This window comes from Chanos chanos, chromosome 3, assembly GCF_902362185.1.
Source record: "Chanos chanos chromosome 3, fChaCha1.1, whole genome shotgun sequence".
Classification (NCBI taxonomy): Eukaryota; Metazoa; Chordata; class Actinopteri; order Gonorynchiformes; family Chanidae; genus Chanos; species Chanos chanos.
In genome coordinates, this window is record NC_044497.1 from 55,456,341 (window position 1) to 55,468,604 (window position 12,264).

A 12,264-nucleotide genomic window follows, 5' to 3' on the forward strand; every position below is an offset into this window, starting at 1 on the left:
TATTGGAAGTGAGAACATATCTTTTATTCTAGAGCTGTGTTTGATTATTTACTGCGGGTGAATATAATATAGAGACTGTTATACTGTGCTTACGCGCATCACCAGAAGAACAAACAAACAAACAAACAAACAAACAAAATAAGGACTAAATGTCTCAAAGGACTTTGTGAATTGCCTGAGCTGTGACTGGCAAACACCTGTAGCCTCTGAGGGAGGACTGAGACGTGTGTTGTCATCGTGGCGTAACTCTGAGGAGAGAGTTTTTGGTGTTGTAGAAGTCCGCTGGTGCACTGGCCTTTACCTCCTTCACTCTGCTCCACACAGACACTGGGGGTAGTCGTGACACAGGCCCGGGGGGGGGTCTCTGAGAGAAAAAAATGCTCACAACTCTCCGTCCCCACGTCCCCTCAAATGGCTGACGACCCCGCCCCCAGCGCGCTGAAGACACGCCCCACGGGGCTGTGAGCAACTTAAAAACAACAACAACAACAGCAAACTTAGAATAAAAAAACAAAAAAGGCCAGCAACACAAGCCCCGCCCACCCTCCCCCTCCTCCTCCGACCCCCTTTTTCCGAGCGCGTTCCCCATCCAGGAGCGAATGTCCTGCTTGCGAAGGCAGCCGGTCACCATTCCCATGGACACGGTGAAGATCATCCAGTCGGAGAAGTTTCCGAGGGACTGCCCAGTCCCCGTGACTCAGCCGCGCTTCGCCCCCCCGCCGCGCATGGCGTGGGACGGGGGGGGCGAAGGGGAGGTCATCGTCAACCAGGCCTGCAACGACCTCTCCCTGGAGGTCACGGGCAACGGCGTGGCCCCCCCCAGGCCGCTGGTGTCCCCCCCGGCCCCGATTCTGCGGCGGGAGCAGAGCTACCTGTCGCAGCGTAAACCCAGCGCCGCCGACATCTGCTACCACCAGTTCCACTACAAGATGGAAGACGTCATCGTCAACCAGTACGTGCTGAGGTCTTCGTCCACCTCCTCCTCTTCCTCGTCCACGTCCTCGGGCCCGGTGATGCCGTGCGAGCCGCTGGACTGCCCCACCTGCGGCCACACCTACAACTTCGCGAGCAAGCGTCCGCGCATCCTCTCCTGCCTGCACTCGGTCTGCGAGGAGTGCCTGCAGATCCTGTACGAGTCCTGTCCCAAGTACAAGTTCATCTCCTGCCCCACGTGTCGCCGCGAGACCGTGCTCTTCACCGACTACGGCCTGGCCGCGCTCGCCATCAACACCAGCATCCTCAGCCGGCTGCCCTCCGACCCCACCGGCGCCGTGCAGTGGGGGGGGGACGCCGACCGCAGCTGCTACCAGACGGTGAGGCAGTACTGCCAGTCGGCGTGCACCTGCCACATCATGAACCCCCTGTCCTCCTGCGGAATCATGTGAACAGAACAGGCTGGGGGGGGGGGGGGGGGGGGGGGGGGGGGGAGGAGGGGCACAGCCGCTGACCGGCGTGACTGAACTTAGTACCCCCACCCCCCCCCCGTCCCCGTCCTCGTGCCCGCCTCTCCCAAAGTCCTGGGGTGACACACTCCCCCCCCCACCCCTCCACAAACACCCCATCCTCCCCTCTCCACTCATCCGCAGCCCTCCCCCTCTCTGTCCACAGATGTATCTATATATTTAATAGCACAGCAGAATGCTGACTGGACCAGTGACGCGCAAAAGACAATTCATATAGAGACAAGAGCGAAATGAAATATCAAAATAAATGTATTTTACGTATGAACTGAATTGCCCTGTCCCCCATTTTCCTCCTCTTTCTCTTGTTTGGATGTGTGTTTGTGATTGACATGTCTTTACATGGGAATGCTAAAATAGGGGAGCACAGCTTCCTCATCCTGGGTAAAAATATAAAACAATAAAACGACTGAAAAACCAAAAAAAAACCCTCTTTTGTTCGGTCTGAACTTGGTGACTGAATTATGTTTCTTTCAGTCGTTTTAAGACAATGAACGCAGCGAAAACATGTTGACACGACGTCCTTTCTCTCTCTCTCTCCAAACATGAACCAGTGGTGTGGCAACACAATAAAGCCTTTGATTTTACTGAAGAGAAATCAGCATAGTGAGTTACGTAACGGTTTTTATTTCACAGAACTGCAAGGAAGCACAAACATCACAGTTTCACAGACACACTGGGTGGTGTAAGACTTCAAAAAAACACAGCATGTATGAACAATAATGCATTCTGATAATTAGGAGGGACTTGAGAAGAGATATATACTGTATATAATATGTGTGAGTGAGTGAGTGAGTGTGTTTGTGTGTGTATATGTGTGTGTGTGTGTGTGTGTGTGTGTGTGTGTGTGTGTGTGTGTGTGTGAGTGCGTTAACCTCAAATTGGGGTCAAAATCATAGTCCCCACCAGTAAAAGATACATACTGGTTTTTTTTCTATTAAATATATTGTTGTTGTTAGTAAGAAAGTGTGAAAGCGTTTTTGCTCAGGTCTGGATTAGGGTTAGGTCTTTTCTCTTTACTTTCGTTATAGTGGAAGTCAGTGGAAGTTCCCCAGAATCTAGCATGCAAGGTATATTTGTGTGTGTTTGATTCAGTGTGTGTGTGTTTTTGTGTGTGTGTGTAAAATAGAGAAACACACTGCTGAACTGCAGAAACCAGCGGACGACCCAGCAGAGCCTGGACAGGATATTGTTTCAGTTCAGAGAAATATGAAGATTATGTCTGTCCTCATCTCCTCTTTCATAGCAGCACATGCTCCTAACCTCATATCAGACTGAGCATGCTCCCAGAGGACGGAACTACACCCCGAGGGTCCGGTCTGTGCGCCGGGGGGGGGGGGGTGCGGACCCCTTGATTTCTAAACTACGCCTCAGGAGTTCGCCCCGAGGCAAATCTCATCCCGGTCGTGTGTGAGAGAGCTCTCACATAATGCACATGGTTAAGGCAACAAGTTTAGGTGTCGAAGAGTCAGTCCTCCGTCTTGAAAAAAAAAGGGCTTTCAGGTAGAGAAACATTCCTGTCTTCTCAGAGCGAGGTTGTTTTCCTCCTCCAGCCCAACAGGTGGCGCATTCTTCCGCTCTTCCTGGGGACAGGACTCTGAGGGCTTTGAGAATGACAGAGAATGACAGAGATCAGAGCCAGACACAGACAAAGTGAACAGACAACAGTGACCAGGTTTCAGACAGAAATCTCAGATGAGATTCCTGAGAGAAGAATGTGGATTCTCCGCCAACGACTGACAGAGTGTCTCACCTGGTGATGCCTTTGTTTGGTTTGAGTTTTTCGTTCTTTCCAAGTGAGCCAATCTTTAACTTTAAAGTCTTAGTTCTCTTCCGTCCATCATCAGTCACAGGCTTCAGAGAGAAACGAAAATAAAAGAACATCGTTAAAGGTGATAGAAGTTTGGAAAACACACAAAACATTATTCACACACACAAAGACAGACAGACAGACAGACAGACAGAGATAGACAGACAGACACACACACACACACACACACACACACTTCAATAAAGACCCATTTGAAGCATACTATATGAAAATATCCAAGAGGAGGAGCAGAAACAGGCAGCATTAAGACCTGATCAGTGTCTCTTTGTGTTTCACCTGCACCTGTGTTTTTCCATATTTCTGGTTTTTTTTTTTCTCAGACTGCGTTCTTTTCTTTCCTTCTTACCGGCTCGGTGCCACCTCCTAGCTCCTCCTCCAGGGCCTCCAGGGATTTATGAGCTTTGACCTTTAAAAGTCTGGACTTTCCTGCGAGAAACAAAAATGAAAACGGAAAAAAAAAAAATCCACTCTTAGATTTATATGATACAACACAACACTAAAGCTAAAATATTTAGTTTCAATCTTGAAAGATCTCTAGAGTTCATAGGCCAAACTTAACTAGTCTCAGGTTTCTCTCTAAATAGATGGATGGAAAAAATCTTTGGGCACAAATACAATCCACTATGTCGTGATGCGACAATCCAATTTGGTTTTTTTCGTTTTTTTTTTTTTTTTTACCTGAATTTTGATCAAAGAAGCATAAAGATCAATGAGATCACGTGATGCTAAAAATCAACCTGATTGGTTATGATAACCCCTGGCATCACCATACGAAAAAAACCCTCTTACTCCTGTGGTGGGTGAGAACTTGAGCATCCGACGCCGACCTACGACAGGACCCGCTATGATCACGAGGAGTCGTACTGTTTTGATCCGAAAACCTTAAAACCTTCTGTCTCTGACTGACAGGGAGTTTGACTGTGTCCACCTCTGTGTAGTTCTCCTGATTAGACAAAAAAAAAAAAGAGAGCAATGTCTAACGTGAAACGTTTTGTGTGTTACAAAGGTGTTGTGGTTTTCGGTGGTTGCTTCCAATTATGAAGGTTTTGCTTTGATAAACTGTGGTTGGGAAGCGCTTCAAAATCCCTCTTTTACTGGAAATTTAATTTAACATTGTCTGTTTCGGCATATATTTATATTCCTATTGGTCTTTAAACTTTAAGCAGACCTCATCAACTAATTAACCAGGCACCAGTCCCTTGACTGGCTCAGTTATAAAAACCAAGCGGTGACTGGTTTAAACACAAAGACTAGGCACGGGAGGCCAACAAGAAGGCCCCAGATCACAGTGTTGTCTTTGAATAGTCATACCCAGGACATTTGTCCATTCCAGGCATTTGAATATCAATGACCACTGATAATAATCCAACCCCCCCACCACATGCCTCACCTGATCGTCCTCTACTGTAGCACTCTGATGCCACAGGGCGTCGACCTCCACCCGTAACATCCGGTTACACATCTGTAACCTGGCGATCTCCTCCAGCATACGGCACACCTGCTCCAGGTACAGCAGGCCTGGCGAGAGCCCGCCCCAGGTAGGGCCTCCATCCTTGGGGGGCTGCACGGAGACGCAGACACATTGCTGAGGTCATGGAAAGACTGACAGGGACAAAGAGACATTTTTCTGTCGTGTGTCTGAGAGAAAAGTAAAGTTCGTCTGCTTTTCGTCTCCGGCTGTGACACTTTCATTCAGAGATGTCTTAACAAACTTAATGAGAGTTATAGTGTTATGTAACAGGCTTCGTCATAGTATTTACTGTCAGCTGGAAGGAAGACATGCATAAAACCTCATGACCTGAAAACAAAATGTTACATTAGGGTTGTCATGTTCGCGACTCGAGGGTTTGATATCAATCAAACTAGTGATGAAATACAGATAAGAGACTATTTGTCAGTCAAGGACGCTTCTCTTTTCTATGGGATCCTTTTCATTCACCTCCATTCACCTCCCTGAGACAAGCCATAAACAGAAGAACAGACTAATGGCTTCCTACAGCTGAACGAACTCCAAAATAAGAAATTATGAAAACAAACAAATTTTGATCCTCTGTAATTTCAAATTAAGACCCTTTGTAAACTCTATAATCTTGACACAGCTAAAGCGAACTGGGCCTGATGTCAGGAATGGGCGGCAGTGGGGAACTCTGGAGTGTGGTGTGAGCCGTGCTGTTAAGTGGAAGGCTGAGGGGAACGGTGCAGAAAACGTTCTTTTAGATGTGATAAACGTAAGTGCCTCCCACTCCTTCTTTAAACCAGTGTTTTAACACGTCCACCGCAGGTTCCTATCTATGGAGAAATGCCAAACGCTTCGCATTCCTGCTGAAGCGCACAAAGCTGGCACCATTCCATTCATGCCTCTACGGCCCAGTGGCGCTTACCTGGATGAACTGGTTTATGGTTGTCAAAAAAAAAAAAAAAACAGACTTGTGTTGCGACACGCTGACAAAACAAAGCTTAGATCAAGACTCAGTGTCTGAGAGGCCTGCAAGAACAAGCCTATAACTGTGTGTGTGTGTGTGTGTGTGTGTGTGTGTGTGTGGTGCCCGTTGTTACTGTAAAAGTGTGGCAGGGGTCGTGACTTTGCGTGTCGTAAAACAGTTATGAAACGTTACAATTGCGAGTCATTTGCTGGTCATTAAAGATCACATGACACAAGTCGAAGTTCAGTCTATCCAAATGCCCTTAACCTTGACCTGAAAGTGACTTCTCGTACCTGGGACTCATGTGACCCAAAGGTTACAATCTCAAATCCATATTATTCCCGTTCTGGAATTCCCATTCTGCCTCTGGCTACTGCCTCTGGCAGTATATGAACATGGCTAAGCATACCAAACCAAAAAAAAAATGCTTTGTAGTTTCCATGACACTAAATAGAAAATTCTGGAATTAAAAGTACTCCATTTCCTAGCCAGTTAAATCGACAGGACACATAAATCCTGAAGAGTAAAGTTGAATGCAGTAACTTCCCCTGAATCAGTCCTACATTAATTCAGTGAATGTTTGTGTTTCCTGTTAGTCGGGAAGAGAGTCTTTTGGTTTTAGTGTATCACGTTGACACTAATTGTAGAAGCAGAGTGCACAGTTCTTCAGATGTTTTGCATAGTAAATTTGACAGGTGAATAAATCAATGTTACATTGTAATTCAAAGATACCTCACCCAGAGCAACTCAACACACACATGTGGCAACAATGCACGTGTTCACATTAAAACACACTTAGAAATGTCAGTGGGAGAAGAAAAAGGACAAAATTTGTGAGATTAACAATGATGGGAAAAAATAAACATGAGGTATGTGTAGATTTAACTACTTGGCCTTTATCAAAATAGGACACGCATATTTTAGTAGAAGAAGAAGAAGAAGAAGAAGAAGAAGAACAACAACAACAACAAACTGAACAAGTTCTCTCTTTCCCACAAGTTCAGTGAATTTTCATGGGAAATGTCGAGGGTTTCTGTAAACTTTTAACTTGCATATTCCCCTTTTTTGCTCTATGTAAACTATATGTATATTTGTATGAAGTGATCAACAAACAGGAGATGAATTGTGACCATGTGAACTGTACTCTGCTGCGGTAGAAAGAAAATGCATTGAACTCAACTGCATTCAACCTACATACATTTTTAAAAACAATAAATCCTAGATTTTTTATTTTATTTTATTTTATTTTACACGTTACTTTTGGCACGTTAATATGGCTAAATGTGTGACAAAACAAAGATTATTTATGTGTTTCTTGGTCATAAATCAAATTCATAACTTAAAACGATTACATAAAACATGCAATGATTACTTGTGCCAATGTGTTCTGTCTATGCCGAGAGCGAGAACCTTGACACGGTTTTATGGTGGTAATTAACACAGATTGCTATGTAATTACCTCTGCTTTGCTCTGGCTGGTCAGCGTAGGCAGCTGTAACATGTGCCCTGTTGAGTCGACCTCTGCTGCCCGTCCCTCTGATACCACTGGGTCAGGGCTCTTTGATTCCAGTCTGTCTGACCCTTGACCTGCTCTTGGGCCTAGGGTTAACGGCTCTGTCGGTGAAGAGGTTGCATAATAGGGGCTCGCCTTGATGCTTCCTCTCCCCTCCAGCACCGAGGGGTCTCTCCTCAGCATCCGTCGCCTGGAGAAGTCTGTCCTTTGCAGTGCCTGCTCCACTAAGAAACCGGGCCCCGTGGATGGGTATCGTTTGTCCTCGGTCGCAGAGCAGACGGACAGGCACGAGGAGGATGAGACAGAGGGCAGAGAAAAGGCAGAAGAGGAAGAGTCTGGACGACCATCGTCGTCATCCGTGTTGTCTGAGCTTGGCTCCAGGAAAGTGTCCTCAGTGGATTCGGTGCCGCCCTGGGCGTCCAAGACCACGGCACCGGACACGTCCACCCCTGAGTCCTCTGATTCTGACCGCGCGGTCACCCCTGACGACACAGGAGAATCAGTGTTACTCCGCACGGAGGAGTCCAAACATCCTTCCAAACCAGCTCCTTGAGAGAAGTCGTCTGCTCCCAAGTTCTCCATCGTGCCACTGCTGAAACTCCTGTGAAGACGAATTTTAACTGCCAGTACTTCCTTCACTCTCACCTCAATGTGTCCTAACTGATGCACCAAATACATTAATTCCCTTTTGATATGTTCCTCCCCCTCCAAAAAAGTATGGTTTCTACCTGACAGGTGACAGCGGACTGCAACTCTCCTGAGGAAGTTCGCTTGTCATGTAGAATTCAAAGCATCTCTCAGACTCCGCCTGCATTCCCCTCTCCTTCCTTTTAATCAGTCTGTCTTGTTGTTAGGCTCTGACTTCCGGAGGTTTTGTCACGGTTCCAGGCATACTCTCTAATTCCCCATCTCTGTCATCACATGCTGAGATTCCGATGACTCAGTGCGCGCTTACACGAAAAATCAAGCGTGCTCGTACAGTTTCATTCCACATATATGGATGAAAATAAAATTAAAAAAAACAAATGTTTCTGAATGAGGCTTTTAATGAAGGAGAAAAGAACCAGACACAGCTTTGCAAACCATCGCAAATTAGTAAAACATTACTGATCAGCATTGAGATCTCTGAGAACGATGGTGTGTTGTATTCATTGATTACAGTTAGGCCTACAGTTGTAAGCACAGTTACAATTAGAAGTGTCTGTATTGATTCCCAGCAGCCATTGCAACCCAGTTTATGACCGTCTCCGGTGGAAATGAGCCAAGGCAGATGATTGTAATGAAACAGACATGGTGGTTTTAAGTGAATTACGCAGAGTGTAAAAACAGGTACACGCTGAAAAAGGTCTTTGTTGCGGAAACCGTAAGACAGTGTCCGGTGTTGTAAAACAAGAAGAATGTGTGACTCTCCTGTGGAGATGTAATCAGCATTCCTATCATTGGTAATGACAGTAAAGAATGTTTCGATAAGTCTTTGCATGTTGCTCGTCTATATAGAAACAGACAACTTCACATATGACGGTATCGTTTGGGAACGGTGTGATGTCAGCGGTTGACTGAGATGAGATGTGTCCATTCGAAAAAACAAACAAACAAAATGAAGAGGTGTAGAAATCTCTGTCGGAGGCGCCAGACGGTGAGTCAGGTGTCTGAGGGAGATATAAAGCATTTTTTCTGGCTTTTGTATTTCTCCACATTACACTAAGTTTGGATAGATTTTAAACAATCGCCAGTGTGACACCTGTGTCTCCACTTGAACTTTCCAGCAAAATCCGTTCATTTTCGACTGCCTCTTTTGACCAAGAAAAAAAGGCGTTATTGTATCACTAGGTGTCGCTGTTTTGTTTTTATCTTAAATGGCTCCATATTTTGTATTATCAAACTTATCTTCCCAGTGGATGAAACAAATAAACCACGGTCCAGTGTTTTAAAAATCTGATCATGTCCGAAATTCTGCCTAAATAATTTAGCTTTTATCATTTCATCATTTGTTTATTTCCGCCTTTCACCGTTAAGCTCGATCCTTCACGATCACATTTTTCAACAGTGACACAACAAAAGAGTGTTCTCGGATGAAACGTTACTATTTGGTTCGACATTCTAAAACGCGGTTTCGCCATTACCTGTCAAATGACGGAATAATGGAGAGGTTTGGTGATGGTCACAGCGCAAGGACGCACCTGAGCGCTCAGTCCTGGACGTCCTCACCTTGGTGTCCTGATAGCAACCATCACCAAACACATAGCCCAAGGAATAAACGGGGCAGGGCTCTCTTCTCTCCTCTGTCGCTCTCTCTAGACTACCCACACAAGCATGGAGCAATTTCCCCCTAAATTCAGCAAGGTTCTCGTAACACCAGACCCGCATTATATACCGGGGTAAGAAATATCCTTGTCATTGTTTTTTTTTCCTTTTTGGAAATATACTATATTAAAGTCTTAAGCAGTTGCTAAAAGAACTGATAACAGTTCAGTATATCATTTCAGAACAGAATAAAATAAATCCTCAGCGCATACCTCAAACCAGCTGCGTTTAATTTATGACAGCACCAAGTCAGATAGCTAGCAGATTTTTACAAAGTAAATATTAATTTATTGTCTTTAAATTTTGTTCAGCTTGCACGTAAAATCCAAGGCATTAACTCAAAATCCCTCAAAACAAAGTTTAGCTTACCCGGAGTCGCTATTTGTGTAACCCGTCGCCCGTGACAACGGGGTCAATAGCATTAGAGTGTAATGGCTAAACATGAGTTAGGTTCTGCGATACACTGATGCTTGGAGTGGATTTGAAGGTGTTTGTGAACACGGTAACACATTTTAGGATGTGAGGAGTGGAACCAGTTTATAGGCCAGCTGTAATTCCGTTCAGGTAACTTTTCATCACCGTGTGTCCGTACAGGTATGCGGGGTATTGCCCCCAGCTCAAATATCACCTAGGGAGGACCTACGGTCAGTTGACAGCTAAGCTACTGTCTGCTCCGGATGTGGCTCGGTCTAAGAAGATGGTGCTCCACACTGGCCGATTTCCCTCCACGGAGTCGGACACGGGGACCCGGGACGAGATTTGGAGGAGTCGCCACGGAGACAACAGGCAGCTCGAGAGGATGATACCTGGCTACACAGGTAAAGGCTCGCGTGTTTTTGACATCTGTCTTTGTGTGTGTGTGTGTGCGTGTGTGTGATGTGTACCCTATTTAAAGCTACCTATGCAGCCAAACCATTTGCTTTGTGCTTTAGTGAAAATGTCCAAAACTTCACATTTGCTCTGTGTGTGTGTGTGTGTGTGTGTGTGTGTGGCCTAAAGGTTTTGTTCCCAAAAGTCGGAACCACTTTGCGAAGACTTATGCTGAAACCTGTAGAGAGGCACTGTCTGAGTTTGACCGAGACCAAAAGAGGACAATGCGTCAAACATCTGCAGAGCTGCCTCCAGCTGTCAATCATAGCTTGGATCTGAAGGTAAGCTATGGACAAACACAAACACACTCACACACACAGCAGTTTTAAAACAGCCCTCCTCATCACTCACACACACACACACACACACACACACACATTAACCCCACACCTGACACAGCACAGTGGAGTGGAGCCACAGCTAATGAATAATACAGGCGGTGGATCCAGTATCCTGGCAGGTCCTGTGTCGTGCTTTTAAACGGTGGGAAGTGCTTCTCTCGGAGAGCTTTCCAATCAGGGGCACTCTGAGATTTACACCAATTACAGTCTCCGTGCGCTTTTAACCTTTCTGTCAGCGTTAACAATGTGAACCGCAAACACCTACACCTCAGTCTGTGTGTGTGTGTGTGTCTGCATAGCCCCAGAAACTGTATACGCCACTGACAGCCACTTCTAAGAGAGCGACCTCATACAAGCCCCCGGACACCTGGAAACCTCTGAGGTCACCCTACCAAATGGAAGACAGTGATCCACACAAGTATTTTATCTCAGGTAAGCCGACAGAGCATTGTCTATCTGTGATTCTGTCATAGAGAACAGCAGGGATAAATGTATGTTGGCCTAAGACACAAACGATTTTTTTTTTTTTTTACTTTTTCTACTATGTGTGATCCTCAAGAATTCTTCCGTCAAGATGCTTCTAAGAATTTGTTTAAGATGTCTAGATCAGGACCCCAAGTCGTAGCGTTTTGGAGTTTTTTATCAACCAAACAATAAAAAGCGATAGAACAGGTTCCTCTTGTAGACTGACAGAATGCACATCTCTCTCAGGCTTCACTGTGCCACTGTCAGAGACAACACAGTTGAGACTATCACATGACAGAAAAATCTCGTTTTTTTTGTCCAAAAAAATCCCCTCATCTTCAGTTTCATTTCTTTCTTTCTCTCTTTTTTTTTGCAGAAAAAAGAACATCACTTATATTTGACTAGCGTCTCTGGCCCGTCACACAAATATTATAAAACTGATAGCGTGCATCTGATTATTTTTTTCTAGGTACAAAAGTGTGTCAGATTTGTATGTAAGTGTGTCAGTTTAGGCGTGTCAGACGTGTGGCATTCTATAACTCATTCTGCACAGATTCTCACTGTGCTCCGCTGTGTGTGTTTGTTTGTTTGTTTGTTTGTTTGTTAAGGTTTTACAGGCTATGTGCCCAAGTCCCGATTCCTCATTGGCACCAGCTATCCCATCACGACCAACAGGGCTCTAATCCAGTTTGGCCGAGAGATGAGGACATACCCCGCCTCTCCCAGGCCACCTGCAGAGGACACAGAGAGTCTCTGCCCTGTTCCCACCATTTACCCCGCCCACCGGGGTCTCCTGCCCTCTTACACAGGGCACATACCAGGTGAAAAGACCTGCACCAACTACCCTCTACTCACTCCCTCAACAGTTAACTTTTTTTTTTTTCTTTTTTTCATTTTCCATATTCATCAGTCACGCTGCGTCATGTGATAATGTTGCGTCGATATATATCTATTTCTCCTTAAAGGATACAAGTTTAGATACGGCCAGACGTTTGGACAGCTGACCAACAATGCACTGGGTCTCAGCGGTGAGCAGAGGAAGATTGGAGCGCGCTGA

General features: G+C 45.5%; 2 protein-coding genes across 2 annotated transcripts; both read left to right on the plus strand.

The window, feature by feature from the left end:
• Positions 1-599: 599 nt before the first annotated feature.
• rnf208 (ring finger protein 208) lies at positions 600-1,385 on the plus strand. Its single transcript, XM_030770133.1, has one exon. The coding sequence runs from the start codon at positions 600-602 to the stop codon at positions 1,383-1,385; it is 786 nt and encodes a 261-aa protein (XP_030625993.1).
• An 8,155-nt stretch (positions 1,386-9,540) lies between these two features.
• cimip2b (ciliary microtubule inner protein 2B) lies at positions 9,541-12,264 on the plus strand. Its single transcript, XM_030768095.1, has 6 exons — positions 9,541-9,605; positions 10,126-10,349; positions 10,531-10,682; positions 11,042-11,174; positions 11,816-12,028; positions 12,173-12,264. The coding sequence occupies exons 1-6, from the start codon at positions 9,541-9,543 to the stop codon at positions 12,262-12,264; spliced, it is 879 nt and encodes a 292-aa protein (XP_030623955.1).